This window comes from Leptonychotes weddellii, chromosome 11, assembly GCF_054177405.1.
Source record: "Leptonychotes weddellii isolate Sample4059 chromosome 11, ASM5417740v2, whole genome shotgun sequence".
NCBI classification, from domain to species: Eukaryota; Metazoa; Chordata; class Mammalia; order Carnivora; family Phocidae; genus Leptonychotes; species Leptonychotes weddellii.
In genome coordinates this window covers 4997115-5016929 of record NC_138379.1, presented here as the reverse complement: position 1 = coordinate 5016929, position 19815 = coordinate 4997115, and the positions used below count along the sequence as shown (strand labels likewise).

Here is a 19815-nt window from a genome sequence, read left to right as displayed (position 1 = left end):
GCAGGCACATTTTACCTTTTTTTTTTTTTTTTTTTAAGAGAGAGTGTGTGTGTGCACAAATGGGGAGGGGGGCAGAGGCAGAGGGAGAGAGAGAATCCCAAGCGGGCCCACACTCAGTGCAGAGCCTGACAGTGGGCTCAATCTCACGACCCTGAGATCATGGCCTGAGCTGAAATCAAGACTCAGAAAGTCAACTGACAGCCACCCAGGTGCCCCCGGCAAGCACATTTTAAATGTCAATACTGCCAAGTAGCTCTCTAAAGCAGTTGTCCCAATAACTGACGTAGCCACCAGAAGCACAACAGAAATTTCTATTTCCCTACATCTCTGCCAACTCTTCTGTCAGACATTGATTTTTGTCAATCTCAGGGTAGAAAATCATTTCTCTGATTATTAGTAAAGCTGGATATTTTCTCAGAATTGTTGAGATTATTTTTAGGTTTTCTCTTTTATGAATTGCCTGTTCATATTATTTGCCCCTTTTTCTACTGGACTGGTTGTCTTTTTCTTACTGAATTGTAGTAAGTCTTTATGTATTCTAGGTATGAACCATGCTCCATTATATACATGGCAGGCATCTTCCTGCATGACAGAGTAGTTACTAAGTCCTAGGAAGAGCAGAGGAAGAGGAAGTGGGGAAGGCAGTAAGAGATGGAGCAAGCCCAGGGCGGGTCTCCCTGGTACAGGTGAAAGACTGACCGTGAAGTCGATAGAGAACGCCTCCCTACTCTGAGACCAAAGCACCTACATTTGCTGGGATAGTCCCAGGGGAAATATGCCAGTGCCCGGCCACAGGCAGCTATAATATGTAGCTGGCTGGGACCCACTGTCACCTGATGCACTGACCGGGCCAAGGCCTGAAATGACCAGTAGCTCTTGCACGGTGGCCCTCTGAGCTGAAAAGCCCAGACATCTCATTCCAGGAGGCACAACCGGAAGAGCAGCAGCCCAAGGAAGATAAATCTGCAGATGGCAGGGCATCCTGTTCACATCCAAACTCCTTGTTAGCAGCAGCTGTTCCAAGAACCAGGAATAATGAGTCCAAGCTGCATCAGAGATGACTGATATTTAACTTTAAGAAAAACTGTCTGGCCAGTCAGATCAGCAAAAGATACAGATTAGACAGAACAGTGGCATTTCCCTCTGAGGGGGTTTTAAAAGAATTTAGACAGTTTTCTGAATGAGTCGGTTTAGGTCAAGTGACTCTTTTGGAATAGCAAAATGTTAGACCGGTTGTATGAGACTTCTTCAATTTCTGTTGTGATTATCCTCGGAGAATGGGGAAGAAAGCAGTTTCCTACCTGTGTTTTGGCATGTTCCTACAAAATGCTGTTTTAATATTCTTTCTTTAGAGGAACAAAAGCAAAAGTTAAACATGTTTGGAGTTTAGATATTAAGTATGTTTTACTTTACAGCATACTGTGCATCAGAGACCTGTAGCCCTCAGCACAACCTGGCCAGAGAACCACGAGCAGCAAGACCGCTCACTTCAGTCTCCTCCCACACTCCCGACTCTGTTCTCAACCAACATAAAACTACCCGAGGGCTGCCATTCGGTCAAAATCTGATTTTCAGATAAATAACATTTTTTTCAAAGTGTGAGTATATCCCATGCACTATTTGGGGCATATTACAAAATTATTTGTTGTTTATCCGAAAATTAAATTTAACTAGGCATCCTGTATTTTATCTGTATTTTACCCCAACAAACCAGCGGTGCTGAAGGCCAACTGGGTGTGAGGAGGAGAGAAACATGTAAAGAGAATTCTCAGATGCTGGCACAGAGGATGGGGATAACACTGGTTAAGATCCCAGGGTCCCACTGCCTGGGTTCAGATCAGGGCTCCACCAAGCCCACTGACTCTGGGCAAGTTGCTTAACCTCTGACCGTCAATTTCTTCATCATAGTGACAGCAACACCATGGGCACGTGGGGTTGTTACAAAGACCAAAGGAGTTAATGCTTATGAAGCCCTCGGATTAGTGCCTGGCCCAGAAGCAGCCTTTATTATAACTGTCAGCTTCTAGAATTAGAAGCTGGACTGCTGGGCTGGCCCTGCTTCTGATGGACAGAGGTGGCGGGAGAAGGGCTGTGAATGGAGAGCCAGAGGACAGCCGAGGCCCAGTCGGGGCTGGGGCTGTGCCATGAAGCACTCTGTTTATTGCGAGGACACTGAAACACGCCTCGACCCCAGCAAGACAACCTAAGAAACAGTCCATCTGCCCAGCCATATCATGTCACCAAGGACCCACCGTGAGGATGCAGCTCACTCCTGCTCACTCCCACTGGCTCCCTGACTCTGCTTCTGTCCAACTCCGTGCTCAGGGGCATCACACTGGAGGCCTACACTTGGCCACAGTGGGCAGATGTATGCCCCAGAAATTGGCAAACTTAGCGATCAGGGCCCTTTCCTCACCTCCTGGACAGCCGCCGAAAGAGCACCAGATGGCCCAAGCAGCCCACCTTGACGCAGAGATGAGGGTGTGTGTGTGTGTGTGTGTGTGTGTGTCTGGGTGAACGGCACCCCTTCTGGCCCGAGCAGCCCACCTTGACGCAGAGATGAGGGTGGGTGTGGGTGGGTGTGTGTGTGTGTGTGTGTGTGTGTGTGTGTGTGTGTGTCTGGGTGAACGGCACCCCTTCTCCATTTTCTCTTTTGGCTACAGAACCCAATAAAGAGGCCTCTGTTTTTTTTTTGTAAAAGCCTGATGTACAAGTGCTTAATTCAGTTAAAACATGGGGGTGAGCTAAGGAAGAAATGAATTTGGCACTCTCTCCATGTCTTAAGGCATCTCAGAAGCCATTCCGCAACACCAATTAACCTGTGAGAATATCAAACTAAAGATTCTTTTGATAATCTCATTTAACAACATGATAATTATTCTTTTGTTTTCTAAGGGACTGATTTCTTTGTTCATATTCTTGACACCTTGTCTTGCCCTCCCTCTCTCTTGACCAACATAGGCATTTGCAGGTTGAAGTGTTAGGATTTAAAATAATAGCTGTTGGATGTACATGTCAAATGTCTATTCTGTAACAGAACTTACCCCCTTCCTCCTCACCCTCCTCCTGCTCCCCCAAATGACACACACTCCAAAACCCAAATCCAACACTTCTTCCTGTCTTCCATCTCCTAGGGCTTCAGTTTGGGGATCATCTTCAGCTCTTCCCTCCCCCTTACCCACCATCTGGCCAAGGAGGCCTGTCAGTTCTCTTAAAGCCTTCATGGCCTCCTTCCTTTCATTTCTATGAACACACCCTAGATTATCCCCTTCGTGTTACTTCAACTAGTACGAAAGCCTCCTAACCATTACCAACCATTACCCTTGGTTAGATTTAGCTACCAATCTGTGCTATATACTAGTGGTAGTTAGCACGCCCAAATACAGGCCTTATTTCACTCTCCTCTAACCTCCCCCTGCCAACTACCCACAGGTAAGCTCTCCCTCCCGCAGGCCCTCTCCTATTGTCAGTGCAACCTGCCTTTCCAGCCTGATTACCCATCAGCCTCCTGAATCTTGTAACTCCAGCCAAACTGCCTCTTTCTTGTTCCAGAAGAATCCAAGCACTCTCCATCTCCCTTGGAGCACATCTTCCCCGGGATGCCCCCACCTGATCACCCTTCTCCTCGTGCTGATCTGTGCAAAGCCTACTTGAGGCATCTCATTTTCCTTTCTCCTGAAATCCCACCAAACCTTGAGTGAAGAGTTTTTTGTTGTTGTTTTTAAAGCTCTAAAGCCCCAAGGACAGAGAGACCAGGAGAGGAGACCATACCCATGCAACTCTGGAAGCTGGAAGGCAGCTCTTGATACCTGACCTTGAGGCCCTATCGGGTGGTGGGGAAGGCTGCACATCCAACAGTTTCCTCCCCAGAATCCACGAAAGACTAGGGAACCGTGGCTCCGGGGCCCCTGGGACTGGGATGAACTGCTCCTCATGTGGCTGGAGACCACCCCTCTCCTGAAGAACAGACGTTTACTCTCTGGAGAGGGCAAAGCCCAGGGTCTATACTGGGGGTTATGAGGCACAGTTGAAGGCCTGGTTACCTTGTCAAAAATGGTGGAGGAATGTTAAGTAAGCCTACCTGTCTTGTCCCTTTACCCCACTCTGCTCCCACAACACAGCAGCCCACTCTTCCCCTCCTCGGAGACCTGACACAGCTCAAAAGGGAAGACCTCAGGATATTGACACTGAGGTTCCCCCACAAATGACACACATATCACCTACCATGCAGGTTGGAAACCAGACTCCCAGGCAGCTTTTAGCCTCTGTGAGCAACCATGAGCAGGCAACCAAAGGTCACTGGGCAGTTGAGGACAGAGGCCCTCAAAGGTAGAGACCAAAAGAAAGCAGTAGAAAAAAGCAACTGGGAGGAAACAGCCTACACAAGGGAAAAAAAAAAAAAAAAACACAAACACGCATTGACATCCTCCAAGAAGTACGTGAAGGCTATAGTACCAGCAAATCCATAGGCGGCTATGCACATATTGTTAAAGGCCCATTCAGAGAGGAAACAGAGCTCTTGGAAATTAAAAATATGATGGGAGAAACAAACAAACGAATCAACAGAAGGGCTGGAAGACAAGGTAGGGGAGACCTCCTAGAAACGGAAGCAGAAAGACAAACGGAAAATAGGCCCGAGAGCAAAGAGAATCAGAGGGCCTGTCCAAGAGCTCCCGGTGCTGAATGACAGGAGTCTCAGAAAGCGAGAACAGAGAAAAACAAAGGGGTTCCAGCAAATTCAAGAAACTCCCGGCACAGGAGCACATTTCCACACGGAAGGACGTACCGAGAGCCAACAAGATGGATGAACCCACACCCACGCCAGGCATGTTGTGAAATTTCAGGTCTTGTGAGTTTTCAGAAAAGGGGGGAAAGGACACAAAAAATCAGACATCGGCGAGGTTTGGATTTCTCAACAGCAACTCGGGAGGCCAGAAAAATTCAAAGCAATCCTTTAAAATTGCAAAGGAAAAATTATTTCAAACCTGAAACTCTCATCCAGTTGAACTATCAATTATGTATGCAGGTAAAATAAAGATAGGGGCTGCCCCACCTGACCTCCCTGGCACTTGGCACTCCTTCTCAGGAAGCTACTGTAGACAAGCTCCACCAAAACAAGGTAGTGGCCAGGCCAGAAAGGGGGCAGGAGCTGCAATGAGAGGCGGCAGGGGGTCCCCCGGAGAGCACACCATGCAAGGAGAGGGGGTGTGATGGGCAAGGCAAGGACTAGGCAGGACCCCCTCCATGGGCACCCCTCTCTCCAGGGGACCTGAAGGAAAGCGGAGCCAGCATTCCTACTGATGGGACCCATGGTGAGCCCGGCTGAACACGACTGGGAGGCAGAGAGGGTGGCATGAATGCCACCTTTGCCCAAGCCTTCTGTGCCCACGCACCAGCAGGGGAAGATGTCAAACCTGCCCCACTGACAGGAGCTCTGCTATAGAGATGCACATTTGCTTGTATGTGTGTAGAATATTCCTAGCAGGAGACTCAAGGCGTGAATAATAGCAGGTGCCTTTGGGGAAGAGACATTAGGAAAAACTCTTTACCATTTACCCTTCTGACTTTACATCATAGGACTGCTTATTCAAAATATAAAGTAAATACAGGGTGCCTGGTGGCTCAGTCGGTTAAGCGTCTGCCTTCAGCTCAGGTCATGATCCCAGGGTCGTCGAACTGAGTCCCACATTGGCTCCCTGCTCAGCAGGAGTCTGCTTCTCTCTCTGCCCCTCACCCGGCTCATATTCTCTTCTCTTCCCCTCTCTCAAAAATAAACTAAAAAAAAAAAAAAAGTAAATACAATATACAACAAGGGGATCCTCCCATTCTTGAGGCCCCCTCCCACAGGGAGCCTTCCCTGGGTCCCCAACCACGCTCCAGAGCCAGCCAGGTGTCTGGTGTCCTCTTCCTGCCTAACTCTCACTGGGTGCTACGTAGCTAATGCTGGCTGAGGGTGGACCTCAAGCTCTTTGTGGTCACATCTCACTCATCTTTGAACATGCTCCAGGAGCTCTGCAGGGGAACTTTCATTTTCTGCCTATTGGATGCCAGGCCCCTTCTAGTTGGCTTAATTCACACCACAATCCCAGGGGTTCAACCCTCACTTTACTGATAAGAAAAAGCAGCCTCAGGAGCACCCCCAGGGAGAAGCCAACTCAAGAATCACCAAGCCCATCCAAATCCAGACCCCGTTTTTCACGAGAGTACCCAGTTTAGTGCCTGGTTCACAGTAGGGTTCCAGAACTGTTTAACCAAACCAAAATGCAAATTGGGTTGGAATTAAAATTTTCCAGGGGGTCTTCCCATGCTCTGAGACCCAGAAAAAGACGCAGAGGGTGCTCGGTGGCAGGAGGCACCCCCGCCCAGCCAGGAGAGCCAGCCGTTACAAAACAGTAGGAGTTTCCTCATGAAGTCACAGACTTAGCCTACAGGAGTACCCCCCGGGGCCAGGTCTGTGTGGGGTTCTTTAAACAGCTTTATTGAGGTCGAATTCACATACCAGACAGTTCACACACTCAAGTACACAATTCAGTGGCATTTAGTCTATGGAGCTGTGCATCCATCACCACAATCCATTCCAGAACACGTTCATACTGCTTAGCTGTCATTTCCGCCAACTCCCAGCTCACTAAGCTAACTCTCTGCCTCTCTGATTTGCCTACTTGGGACGTTTCATATAAAGGGAATAAGAAGGTCCCTCGTGTCTGGCTTCTTTCCCTCGGCATAAGGTGTTCGAGGTTCCTCCACATTGCAGCAGGGGCCAAACCTTCATTCCCTTTCACTGACAAGTACTATCCCACTGTAGAGACAGACCACGTCTTGCGTAATACCTGTTCATGAGCTGATGGACATCCGGGTTGTTCCCAAGTGTTGGCTGTGAGGAACGGTGCTATGAGCATGTGCGTGCAGGTTTTTGGGTGCACATGTGTTTCCTCTCTGGGCTAGGGACATGCAGCTGGATCTTACGGTGACTCTATGTTTAACTGTTTGAGGGGCTGCCGGACTGTTTGCCACAGCAGCGGCCCCATTTTATAACCCACCAGCTCCTCCACATCCTTGCCAGCCCTTGTTACTGTCTTTCTTTTTGAGTAGCCGCCCTAGAGGGGATGAAGTGGTATCTCATTGTGGTTTTGATTTACATTTCCCTGATGGCTAATGATGTTGAGCATATTTTCATGGGCTTACTGGCCATGTCTATCTTCACTGGAAAAATGTCTATGCAGATCCCTTGTCCATTTTTATTTAAGATTTTATTTATTTGAGAGAGAGTGCACACGTGTGAGCACAAGTGGGGGGGGCGGAGGCACAGAGGCAGAGGGACAAGCAGAAACCCTGCTGAACACGGTGCTCAATCCCAGGACCCTGAAATCATGACCTGAGCCAAATTCAGACGCTTAACCAACTGAGCCACCTAGGTGCCCCTTCCTTGTCCATTTTTAAGCTGAATGATTTGTCTTTTTACTGAGTTGTAAGAGTTCTTTATATATTCTAGATACAAGTTCTAGATAGAAGTTCCCTATCAGATATAAGATTTGCAAAAATTTTCTCCCATTCTTTGCGTTGCCTTTTTGCTTTCTTGACAGTGTCCTTTGCTGCACAGTAGTTTTTAATATTGATGAAGTCTGATTGATCTATTTTTTTATTTTATTGCTTGTGCTTTTGCTGTTGTAGCTAAGAAACCACGACCTACCCCAACATCACAAAGATTTATGATTATGTTTCCTTCTGGAAGTTTTATAGTTTTAGCTCTTGCATTCAGGTTTTTGATCCATTTTGATTTTTGTCTGTGGTATGAGGTAGGTGTCCAATTTCATTCTTTGGCATGTGGACATCCAATTGTTCCAGCACCATTCATTGAAAAGGCAATTCTCTCCCCATTAAATTGTCTTGGCACCCTTGTCAAAAATCAATTGACTGTTAAGTGTGAGGATTTATTTCTGGGCTCTCAATTTTATTCCACTGATCTATATGTCTGTCTTTATGCCAGCACCACACTGTCTTGATTACTGTAGCTTTGTACAAAGTTCTGAAATCAGAGAGTGTGAGTCCTTCAACTGTGTTCTTTCCCAAGACTCTTCTGGTTGTCTGCTTCCCCCTTGCATTCCCATGTGGATTCTAGGATCATCTTGTCAGTTTCTGCACTAAAGGCAGGTGGGATTGTGAAAGACCCTGCATTGAATCTGTGGCTCATTTTGGGGAATACTGCCATTTTAACAGTATTAAGTGTTCTGATCCATGAACATGGGGGGTCCCTTTATTTAGGTGTTCTTAAATTTTTTTCAACAATGTTTTATGCTGTTATAAGTTTTACATTTCTTTGTTAAATTTATTCTTAAGAATTTTATTCTTCTTGATGCTGTTCTATATGAAATGGTTGTCATTTTCAATTTGTTCACTGCTACTGTATAGAAATACAGTTGATTTTTGTATTGATCTGATGTCCTGCAACCCTGCTGAACTCTTTCATTCATTCATTTTAATAGGCTTTTAGTGGATTCCTTAGGTTTTCCTATACAAGATCATGTCAGCTGCAAATAAAGACACTTTTACTTCTTTTTTTCCAATCTGTATGCCTCTCATTTCATTATCTCTCCTAATTGCCCCTGATGACCAAATTTGAAACTGGTGACTAATTTTGATTTGGAGATAGCCCCTTCCCAAAAAGCAGTAGCTGCTCTGACCTACAGGAAGCCAGAGGCCTCATTCCTCCGCTTGTCACGCTTGTTGAGTGGATGTTTCCATACAGATTTAGCCTTTAGGAGAGGCTTCCTGGTTGGTTATACTCTCTGCTCTGCGCCCAGGGAATCTGAGACCTGTGAAAGGGCTCCCTTTGCAGGCTGGCTTCCTGCACGTTCAGCCACTGGGAGGCACAAGCAGGAGAGAGAGCATGGGTTTATCTTTCCCATTCTCTATGGGCTTGGGTGCCACAGTCCTGACTGGGGGTGTGTCCCGCCACTATGACAGTCCCTGCTGGGCGTTCCCACCTCCATGCTGCCAACCCGCCCTGGAGTATAGAGGAAACACAGTTTCCTCTCCCAACCTGGAAGTAATGGCTTCCCACTGCTGTCCGTCCTGGGTGCCTCAACTCCCCTGGTTCGGCGCCTGATTTGCTTTGCCTGATTAATTCAGTTTCTCAGAATCAGTGTGTGACCTCAGCTATTCCTAGCCAGCCTTTACCACTATTCCTCTAGACACCACCCCCCAAGCATCCCTTTGGGAGGAAGGGATAGAACCTCACTAGAAAACTTGGTTCTCTGGGTAAACAGATCAGTGTGTCCAGTCCATGAGCCAAGGAGACAGTCAGGAAGTTCAAAGGCCAAGTGCTTCAGTTCCTAGAAGGAAGAAAGTAAACAACAACCCAGACAGGATATGACCTTGACTGTGGCTGCCACTACTTGCTCCCCCCTATTCTTGACCCCAGGAAAGCACATGTGGGCAGCCCCCTGATCTGACCTTTCACCCTCTGCTTTGGAATTTGAGCACAAAACCTGGACTAAAGACTTTTCCAAGACGGAGTCGTAGACCCCCCACAATTGTTGGTTTCATCCTCACGACCACAGCCACATGGCAAAGCGTCAGAGCCACTGATAATGTCTGCCTGGGGCTTGCTACTGGGTGCCAGCCACTGCATTAAGTGCTTTACATCATCCCATTTAATCATCCAAAACCTTGTCTGGCGGGTGTTACGGCCGCAGCTTTGTAAGTAAGGAAACAAAAAGTTGCAATAAATAGCTTGGCCATGGCTTCAAAGCCCAAAGGCCCCCATACTCCAGTCTGCCCATCACCCCACACCGTGCCTCACTCATGGCACTAATTCCCAGGAGCCACCCGTGGACCCCATCCTAGCTACATTACCAGTTACCACTCTCTCTCTTCCCTGCCTGTCAACCTCCAACTAGTCTTCCTCAACCATCACACTTGCCCTGGGCCACACCTGGGCACTCCATCGCTGTGTGAAGAGCCTCCTCCCCCTCTAGCTGGATCAGCACCACCCCTGTGTCACCCCTCTACTACAGCCTTCCCTCGCACGCTGGCTGTGCCCCGTCCCAGTTGTGCTGCCCCACGGTGGTGGGAGCCCGATGAGCACCCAGCTAAGTGGAGCAGAACCTTCCCCTAGGGTGTTTTGGAGCTCTGCAGAAGTGACCAGAGGCTTCCAGTGGCCTTTACCCTGGTGTGCACGCCCTGGGAGGGGAGAGCAGGGTGCCTGCCAGGAGCTCCGGCAGCTCCAAGCCTTCACCTCTGGAGCAGGTTCTGACTTGCCAAGACTCACTTTTCTGCTCTCAGATAGCAGGGGACATGTTCATTTGAATATACTAGTTTCTCCTCAGTGTTGAGAAGTTAGATTGAGAATTCCCTGGGAAGGAAGACGCCTCCCAGCTGAGAACTTCAGGCTTCGCGGGAGACAGGCTTTAGGGACCTGAGGTAGTAAGTGAATTTCGAAAGTCCCAGGTGACAGACTGCCCTTCTCATCTTCTCAGTCCCAACCCAAAGGGTACCCACTCCAGGACGTCTCCTCAGTGCCACCCACCCTCCATCTGAGGGAAGAAATTATGTGTTCTAATAGTTACAAAAACAATAATTAATTATAGCTCTAAGTGTCTGTGCAGTGCCAGACCACTGGACGAGGTCATTTCCCGACGCTTAGGAGGTGGGTATTGCTCCATTTGACAGTTTTATTGAGCCGTAACTTGCATGCTATATCTACATTCAACAATATACTTCTGGCTCTCTGCAGTTTACAAGGTACTTTAAAAGACTTTAGTCATTTGCTACTAACGACGACTTTGCCTCGTAGGAAGGGCAAGCATTACTTCCGTTTTATAGATAAGAGAAATGCGGCTTTCCAGGCCCATCTGCCGACCCCCATCACTTCTTAGAATTCCTTGCTGCTTCCTGACACCACAGTGTTCTTTCAAGCAACTCACCGTGTCAACAGTCCCAGGAGCTGGGGCTTTGGAAGGATAAAGGGAAAAACAGCCAGGGTCCTGCCCCACAACCCTGCCCCGCTTAGGTCAGGCAGGAACCTCCCTCCCTGGAGGGCGGAGAAGCCTTGATGAAGTGGAGGTGGGGCCAAGATGCTGTTGTGATTCCCTGGAAAGGGCAAAGTCTCTGAGTCTGAAAAGTCAGGTTCAAATTCTAGTTTTGCCACTATCTGGTCGAATGACCTTGGGGAATCACTCCACCTCACTGCCCTTGTGTGATACAGTGATGTAAGAACTATAGAATTTGGTTTTCCTCCCTGGTTCCTGGCACAAAGCTCCTAAAACCCTTGGAATTTCTTGAGTGGCAGGGGAGACAGGAGCAACTTTTCTTATTCATAATAAGCCCCTTTCAACCACACCTGACTTTATATGAAGTGACCCCTGGTGGACCCCTAGATAGTTTCAGGCAGGGGCTGCTTGCCAGAGGAACCAACCACATGAGTAGAAGGTTGGAACTTGCACTGGGAAGGGGTAGGGACAAGAGATTGAGTTAATCACCAATGGCCAATGATTTGATCAACCGTGCCTACGTAACGGAGCCTCTATAAAAACTCTAAACGATGAGGTTCAGAGAGCTTCCAGGATGGTGAATGCATCCACACACCAATAGGATGGTGCACTCCAATCCATGGGGACAGAAGCTCCTACACTCAGACTTTACATATGTACCTCTTAATCTGGATGTCCATCTGTATCCTTTATAATAAGCTGGTAATAGTAAGGAAAGCAGTTTTCTGAGTTCTGTGAACAGTTCTAAAAAATTATCAAACCTGAGGAGGGGATCATGGTCATCTCCGATTTATAGCTGGTTGGTCAGAGGCCCAGAAGGCCAGGCCAGGTCTTGTGACTGGTGTCTGAAGTGGGGGCCGTCTTGTGGGACTGAGCCCTTCACCCATGGGGTCTGTGCTAAATCTGGGTAGTGTCGGAACTGAATTGAGTTGAAGGATACCCCATTGGTGTCTGAGAACTGAAGAATTGGTTGGTGTGAGGAAAAAACCCACATATTTAGTGTCAGAGGTGTTATGAGTAAAAAAACAGTTTGGAACCTGTTAGTCCGTCAACAAAACAGCCTTATCGCCCAGCACAGGTGGCTGACAATTAAGCAACCTGCCGTATGAGAAACCTCAGATTGTCCCCCTTAAGTTTCATAAACCAGAAGCCGCAATTTGTACTCCAAGGACTAGGATTAGATTTCATACAATTGGAGCCATCACGTGTTTATTCAGCACCCACTGCCCGTAATACACACTTGAGGGACAGAGGATACTATAAAAACCCAGGGCCTGGGCGCCTGGGTGGCTCAGTTGGTTGAGCGACTGCCTTCGGCTCAGGTCATGATCCTGGAGTCCCGGGATCGAGTCCCGCATCGGGCTCCCTGCTCGGCAGGGAGTCTGCTTCTCCCTCTGACCCTCCTCCCTCTCATGCTCTCTGTCTCTCATTCTCTCTCTCAAAATAAATAAATAAATAAAAATCTTTAAAAACCCAGGGCCTCTGCCTTCATGAAATTTTCTGTCTGGTGAGGAGACAAGACTAGCACACTTGAAATATAAGGGATATTAAACAGCCAGCATATGCGAAGGAACCGCTTGGGGGAAAAGGGAGATTGGAGAAGGGTAAAGCAGTTGAGGAGAGTTAAGTAAGTGGCATGGAGGAAGGGCTTGACCTGGGCTCAGAGGAAGGATCCACTCCAGAGGCCCCAGCGGGGGGCGGCACGTGTCCCGCAGGACATCAGCATCTGCTCAGTGTGGACCAATGGTGAGAGGGAACCGCAGGGCCCACCGGCCTCTCCCTGTAAGCATGGTCTTGCCTGATTAGTTTAGAGTCTAGGCTGAGTGACACCAAGTAGATGCTGATCAGGTGAGAAGTCTGCTATAGAACCAACAAAAGATGAAACTGGAGAGGTTTAGTGAAATGACAGGCAGAGAAAAAGTGTTCATTCATTTATTCACTCAATAGTGATCGAGCCTTCACAAGACACCAGGTACTGTTAGGCACTAGAGATAAGCTGAACAAGAGAGAAGAGGTCCCTGCCTTCATGAAACTGAGGGTTTCATTTCTAGCCAGGAGCAAACCAAGTGCACAAACGAGATCATTCCAGACCCAGCCCTTCAGGTTTGTAAGCACCGACTGTCCTCTTGCCTTAGACTTCCTCCTGAAGACAGGTCTCCCTTTGAGTCACGCAACAGGGAATAAAGTCCAGAAGCCACATCCCTCCATCCCTGGTCCACAACACCAGGAGAAAAGGCACATTTCTCACCAACTTCTGCTCTGGGAAGTTTGGGACAAAGCAAGGGGAAATTAAGTCCTCCTTTTCACTTGTTCCTCAAAACATACACACACACACACACACACAGTCTGTTACTCCCTTCTTAAATTCTTATCCCATGACCTGGAGAATCTGGCCTGTTTGCAGTGAAGAGAACCAGTAGCCATTTGAGGCCCTTAGTCTCTCCGCTGCTGGAACTGAGGGAAAGGTTTTCTTCTAAGCAAAAGTTGTTTCCCTTTACACCTGAGCAGTGGGTCCTGCTCAAAGCCAGAAATTTGTTCTCCCAAAAGGTGGGGAGTTACATGCTTTCCCTTCACTGCTCTCTAGGACGTAATCACAAACTCACCTCTTGAAGAGAACTGATGTTGGCCCTTCCATTTCCCAGATTCCTAAAGGAGAGCCAGGCCTCCCTGTTCTGCAGCTCCAGAGCATGTCATCAAGGCCCAAACTGGCCAAGGAGCTGGAGCACAGCATGTGTGGGCTCCTGAGCCCCTGGCATGGTGCTGTACTCAGAGCAGACCCTTCTCCTGACCACTTGTTACTTCACCATTTCCATAAGGGATCTTTCCCACCACACAAAGGCATTCTGGCCCAGAGCTCTGGGACCCATGGCACATCTTTCTCTGTCCCCAAGGTCTCAAGCAGAATCCATTTTCATTATCAAGTAGGGTTTGCCCACTTCGGGCTCCTTGGTTTCGACCATCCCTCACCAGAGCTGTTCCCACAGGCCCGCGAACAATGATCCAGCCCACCTGTCCCCTGGATTCCTGTCTCCAAGGACTGTTCCCAGAATCCCTCTGCCCTCTTCTTTCTAGTAGCAAAAGACTGCCAAGTTCCAGAGGAAAGAGAAACAAGTGGTCTGCCACCAGGGACCACCAGTGCACACCCCCACCCAGGACAGTGTGCCCAGGACTGCTGAGAGGTGGTCTTACCATGGCAGCTGGTCTGCAGAGGCCCAGGGAGGCCACGGCGTTCCTGGTACCGGAATACCCAAGTCTAGGCCCTCTGCCCACTGCCTGTTTATAATTGACATTCTAGGTTAAGCCTGTCAATGACTTTCTAGAATTATCCCCTCCCTACAGCTCAGAGGAGAGAGAGCTGCTTGTGAGCCAATCTCTGGCTCAGCAGTAGACCTTGAACAGCTTGTTTGAGAGAATGGAAAAAACAAAACCAGGTCAGAGGTGAGCTGGGAGAGGGCGGTCAAAACCACTGCCTATGGGTTAGCGGGAAGGATTAAAGGGCAGTGGTGTTTGGCCTCTACCAAGAAAAGAGGGCGAAGGACAGGAGAACCAGCCAGGTGAGAGAGCTTCTGGCCTAAGGAAAGGAAGAGAGGTTCTGACAGGAGAAGAAAAAATGAGGACTTTGAGGTCTTCCTCCTCCTGCTGAGACCTCACCAAATCTCAGGTTGTCCCCCTGGGATCTGGAGACATCCTGGTCCTTTCTCCCGTGGGGCCAGGAGACAGGATTCCTCCCAAGGGCACATGTTACCTAGTGGCTCTTGTGAGCTCTTAGCCTGGTCTGACTTCATTAGCAAGATTTTTAAATGCTTGAACATATTATTAAACCCACTCAGATAAATTATGTAATGTAGTGTTATCCCAAAGACTACTTCAGTCCAGAACAGGGATAGAGTGCCTACCCCACAGATGCCACCCCACTGTCACCAAAATAAAAACCAGCCCAGGCTGAGCTCAGACAAGAGTTCTTGGAGGAAACACAGTCCATAAGTCCCTGTTCTATCTTTGCTTAGCTTCCTGAACCTGAGGTTTATTAGACAGAGAGAGGCCTTCCCTACTTGAGCTCTCACTCCCGGACAAGGCAGGTGGCAACCAGAGAAACAGGAAGGATGCTCCTGCTCATGAAATGTGGGCATGCCTGACCTGGGCAGAGGTTCTAAGTCAGGTGCGAGCCTGACTGTCAGGAGTCCCTGGGAGACCCGCAAGTTAAATGCAAACTCAGCACGGGAAGGAACCTGCTTACTCCTCTCAGATCCAGGACCTCACCCAGTACAGGTACTCTGCTTTCTCCAGAGCTGACAACAAGCAGCTTTCCCCCTCCCCTCTAGCCCACCAAGGAAGGGTGCTAACCGCTAATAAACCCTGACAAAGGCAGGCAGCTGCAGAGCCCAGAGGAGGCCAGTGATACTCCAGAGGGGGCCCTGCCCAGGGACAGGAAGAGTAGAGGGTCGGCTGGGATCCCGGGATGGGAAACCAGCAGAGGCTCCCTGCATACACTGCTCCGGCTTCTGAGCTATGTCAGGCCTCGTCCTCCTGCACCATCAGGACAGGCACCCAAGGCGGCTTCCCCAGCTGAAGGCAGAGCAGTGCCACAGGCTCCCACAACCACCCTGAGAGTGGCCGTCTGGCTGATGAACCGCTAAGAGGGTGAGCAGGAGGGAGGAGCTGGCAGCAGGCTGGCACATGGCCTCGGCCTCATCTGGGGCAGGGCCAGGAGCAAGAATGGTCTGAGGGACATCTCTACAGCAGGAGATCTTAGTCCAGCGCTTGCACACACCTTACCTCAATCTCCCTACGCCACGGGGACGAAGACAGGATAGGGACATTTATCCCCACGATGGAGGGGAATGGGGCCCCTCCTGACACAATGCAGAAACAGTGCCGAGAAGGACTGGACAGTCAGAGGCTACTTGGGGAAAGGCACAAACTCTGGGTGAGGGCCCCCGGATAGGAAGTGGCCGAAATCAGGGAAGATGGGACTCCCTTCACCTACCCTCTGGATGTGCTGACAATATGGGTTATAGAAGGGGTTGATGCTTGCTGCTCACGAGGATGAGCGGGCATGAGAGAAGAACGGGGCTTCGCAGTGAGATGCACCTGGGCTTTGATCTTAGCTCGGGGAGGGGGGGTGGTGTGTGTGTGTGTGTGTGTGTGTGTCTGTCACCCTGGGCAGGTCCCTTAACCTCCAAGCCTCAATTCAGTTATTTGTCAAACGGTGATCAACAACACATAGCTTGCAGGGCTGTTTGTGAGGGCTCGATGGATCTGATCACTGTGAATGGCCAACTTCGACTTCCAACTGTTCAAGTAGAACATTCTTCATGAGAGAACAACGAGGTCCAGAAGGAGAAACATATCCTAACATTCTACTGTTTCCCCAACTTGTGTTAATTTCCCAGCATTGAGGAACTCAATGACAGGAGGACAAGGGCAAGGGGAAAGACTGGTGGTCGAATAGGCCCGGTGAGAAGGTTGGGCACACGTCCTCCTTTCCCTGTAACCTCCTGGACACCCACAGCCATCACAGAGGTGCCACGAAACCTGGCACCTCTCTCCCCACAGCGCCCGGGGCGGGACAAGATCAAAGAAGCAAGTCACCTCGCTTTGAGCAAGGATAGTCCCAGGAGCAGAGACCTGCGTTCTGAGAGCTAAGAGGACTCTCGGGCCTCCCTAGGGTCGGTCGGAGGGGGCTGGGGAGGGGCGCTGATGCCACTCCCCATGGGACACTTCTCATGAGCCCCAGCTGCCTCTGCGCATGCTTCACTTCTAGCACTCAGAGATAAGGCAGAAAAACAGGAACCTTCAGAACAGGTGTCTCTACTTGTCCAGATTAGAAGCTGCCCGGGACTCGGCCTGCGGCGGGCACTTCACAGGCTGTTACTGAACTGCACCAAGAATACCACTGCCGGGGCCGCAGCGCCTTGTTTTGTGTTTCGCACAGTGTAGCCTCCCCAGCTGTCTCTATCAGCAGTGGGGATACAGAGCAACAGAGCGCCAGGGGTGGGCCTTGCCCTCACGGCGTTAGGGTCAGGGAAGACACTAGACATGTAAAGAAGTGAAATGAACTGTTCAGCACAGTGACTACAGTAAACGATATCGTACTGTATATTTGGAAGTTGCTAAGAGAGTAGATCTTAAAAGTTCTCATCACAAGAAAAACAAATGTGTAAGTATGTATGGTGATGGATATTAACTAGACTTACTGTGATTATCTCACAATACCTACTGTACATACATACATACTGAATCATTACCTTGTATGCTGGAAAGTAGTATCATCAATTATACCTCAATAAAAGAAGGAAAGGGGCACCTGGGTGGCTCAGTCCCTTAAGTGTCTGCCTTTGGCTTAGGTCATGATCTCAGGGTCCTGGGATCGAGCGCTGGATTGGGCTCCCTGCTCGGCGGGGAGTCTGCTCGTCCCTCTCCCTCTGCCTCTCCCCTCCCCCTGCTCATGCTCTCTCTCTCTCTCTCAAATAAATGAATAAAATCTTAAAAAAAAAAAAACAAATAAAGGGGAAAAAAGTCAAACGAAGTGTGGTGGGGGGCGCCTGGGTGGCTTAGTCGTTAAGCGTCTGCCTTCAGCTCAGGTCATGATCCCAGGGTCCTGGGATTGAGCCCCCCATCGGGCTCCCTGCTCGGCGGGAAGCCTGCTTCTCCCTCTCCCTCTGCCTCTCCCCTCTGCTTGTGTTCCCTCTCTCGCTGTGTCTCTCTCTGTCAAATAAATAAATAAAATCTTAAAAAAAAAAATGAAGTGTGGTGGATACTATCATATAGAAATAAGCAGCAGGTGTCGACTCTAAGCTAGGGGTAGGCTAAGGGTGATTCAAGGATCCAGAAGGGCATCACAGGAGGGAGCCTGAAAGATGAGAGGGACAGGTGGTCTGGAGGGAAAGGAGGAAGGGCAAGCATCCAGGAAGAGGGAGCAGTGTGATAGGGACACCACCTGGCTTTGTGTGTTCACAGCCATGCATAGCTTGGCGTGGCTGGGGCAGCAGGTGCCAGAACAAGGCTGGGGAGGAATGCAAGCTCACTGCATCACAGAAACATAATCATCTGTGCCACTGTTTTCAATCTAAGCAGAACATCCAGCAACAAAAACTGTACCAGTTAGGGCTGCCTGGATGGCTCAGTCAGTTAAGCGTCTACCTCTGGCTCAGATCATGGTCTCAGGGTCCTGGGATCGAGCCCCACGTCAGGCTCCCCACTCCGAGGGGAGTTTGCTTCTCCCTCTGCTCCTCCCCACCCTCGTGCTCGCTGGCTCGCTCCCTCTCTTTCTCTCTCAAATAAATAAAATCTTTTTTTAAAAAACTGCACCAGGGGCGCCTGGGTGGCTCAGTTGGTTAAGCGACTGCCTTCGGCTCAGGTCATGATCCTGGAGTCCTGGGATCGAGTCCCACATCGGGCTCCCTGCTCGGCAGGGAGTCTGCTCCTCCCTCTGACCCTCCCCCCTCTCATGCTCTCTCTATCTCAGTCTCTCTCTCAAATAAATAAAATCTTTAAAAAATAAAAAATAAAAAAAATAAAATAAAAAAATAAAAAACTGCACCAATTAACTTTCTAAACAGTTGTAAAATACTGTCAAGGCCACCAATTACTACTACTTCATAGTTGTTTTCTTACTTTAGAAAAACAGAAGTGGGAGTAGGGAGTAAGGGTCTGGCTCAGTTAAACCAATGGCAAAGATATTCAGTGCTGTTCTGGTTCATGGGTCACTCAGATGTGTAAACAACACCACAGACCCTGGGTGTGACAGACCAGATGTCAGCTTTGCTCTAGGGGTGCAGATGAGGCCGACAAGAGCAGATCTTGCATCTCTCCCATGCCTCTTGTCTCACACCAGCAGGGCAGCTGGGACCCCTCTAATGGCCTTGTCCCCCATTCTTCTATATCACCCCAAATCCAGCCATAGAGGCATTGAGGTTCTATGACTTCTATGGAGCAAAGGAGGCAGGCAGAATGTCTTTCATTTATTCAAAAAGCTTGGAAGGAATGTCCACTGGGTAATGAAAATGATGCTAGGTGCTCTAGAGAAACAAAGAGGCAGAGAGACACCCCCAGAAAGGAGCAGCAAGCCAATCATTTTGAGATACCAGCTCCAGGCCAATGATCAAATACTTCTGGATTGATCCAAATCAATCTTGGTGTTGATGAGCCTCAGTTTCCAAGAAAGGCCCCCATTCCCTCCCTCCTCCCCACACCTCCCCCTCTTTCAGTCCCACAACTGGAGACAGTTGGAACAGTGTTGAACACGTAACTCACTCTTTGACCTGGGAGTTTCCATGACTCTTTGAACTTTCACCTCCTGGTCTATATAATGCAGAGTGATCTTGTGGAGTTGTTCTCAGAACTTAATAGGTCACGTATTTTGGAAATACCTAGGAGAGTTTGGCATAATAGAGATGCCCAGAAAAGTGATCCCAGTGGTCAGCCCTTGTGATATGAGCCTTAATCCTTCTCTTCCCTTCATGCCCTGGGGCTCAATATAAGAGAGGTAGAGACACAAACACAAGTGGGGGGTGGGGGGGGCAAGAATAGAGTATCAGGGGCACCTGGAGGCTTAGTCCGTTAAGAGTCTGCCTTTGGCTCAGGTCATGATCTTGGGGTCCTAGGATTGGAGCCCTGTATCAGGCTCCCTGCTGGATGGGGAGTCTGCTTCTCCCTCTCCCTCTGCCCCCCACCCCGTACTCACTCTCTCTTTAATAAATTAAAAAAAAAAAAAAATAGAGTGTCAGTCCCATGCAGGATGATGCCTGGAAAGAGGAGTGGGCTGTGATTCAGAAAAATCCTGGTCCTACTTCTGCTATCACTAAGCAGTGCTGTGCCGAGA

At 49.1% G+C, this 19815-nt stretch overlaps 1 protein-coding gene across 6 annotated transcripts in view; it reads right to left on the bottom strand.

Annotated features, from left to right (window-relative positions):
* The window catches only part of PC (pyruvate carboxylase), a 96030-nt gene that overhangs the window by 33561 nt on the left and 42654 nt on the right, over positions 1-19815 (bottom strand). For 2 of the 6 annotated variants that reach the window (XM_081797709.1, XM_081797704.1), the window contains exon 1: positions 14181-14374. The exons of the other annotated variants lie outside the window; for them this stretch is intronic. Coding sequence is in view for 1 of the 2 variants with exons in the window: in XM_081797704.1 (XP_081653830.1) it covers positions 14181-14183 (3 nt within the window). In the remaining variant the exon portion in view is untranslated. Of the gene's footprint in view, positions 1-14180; positions 14375-19815 lie in introns of those variants that run through there. 6 annotated transcript variants of the gene reach the window in all.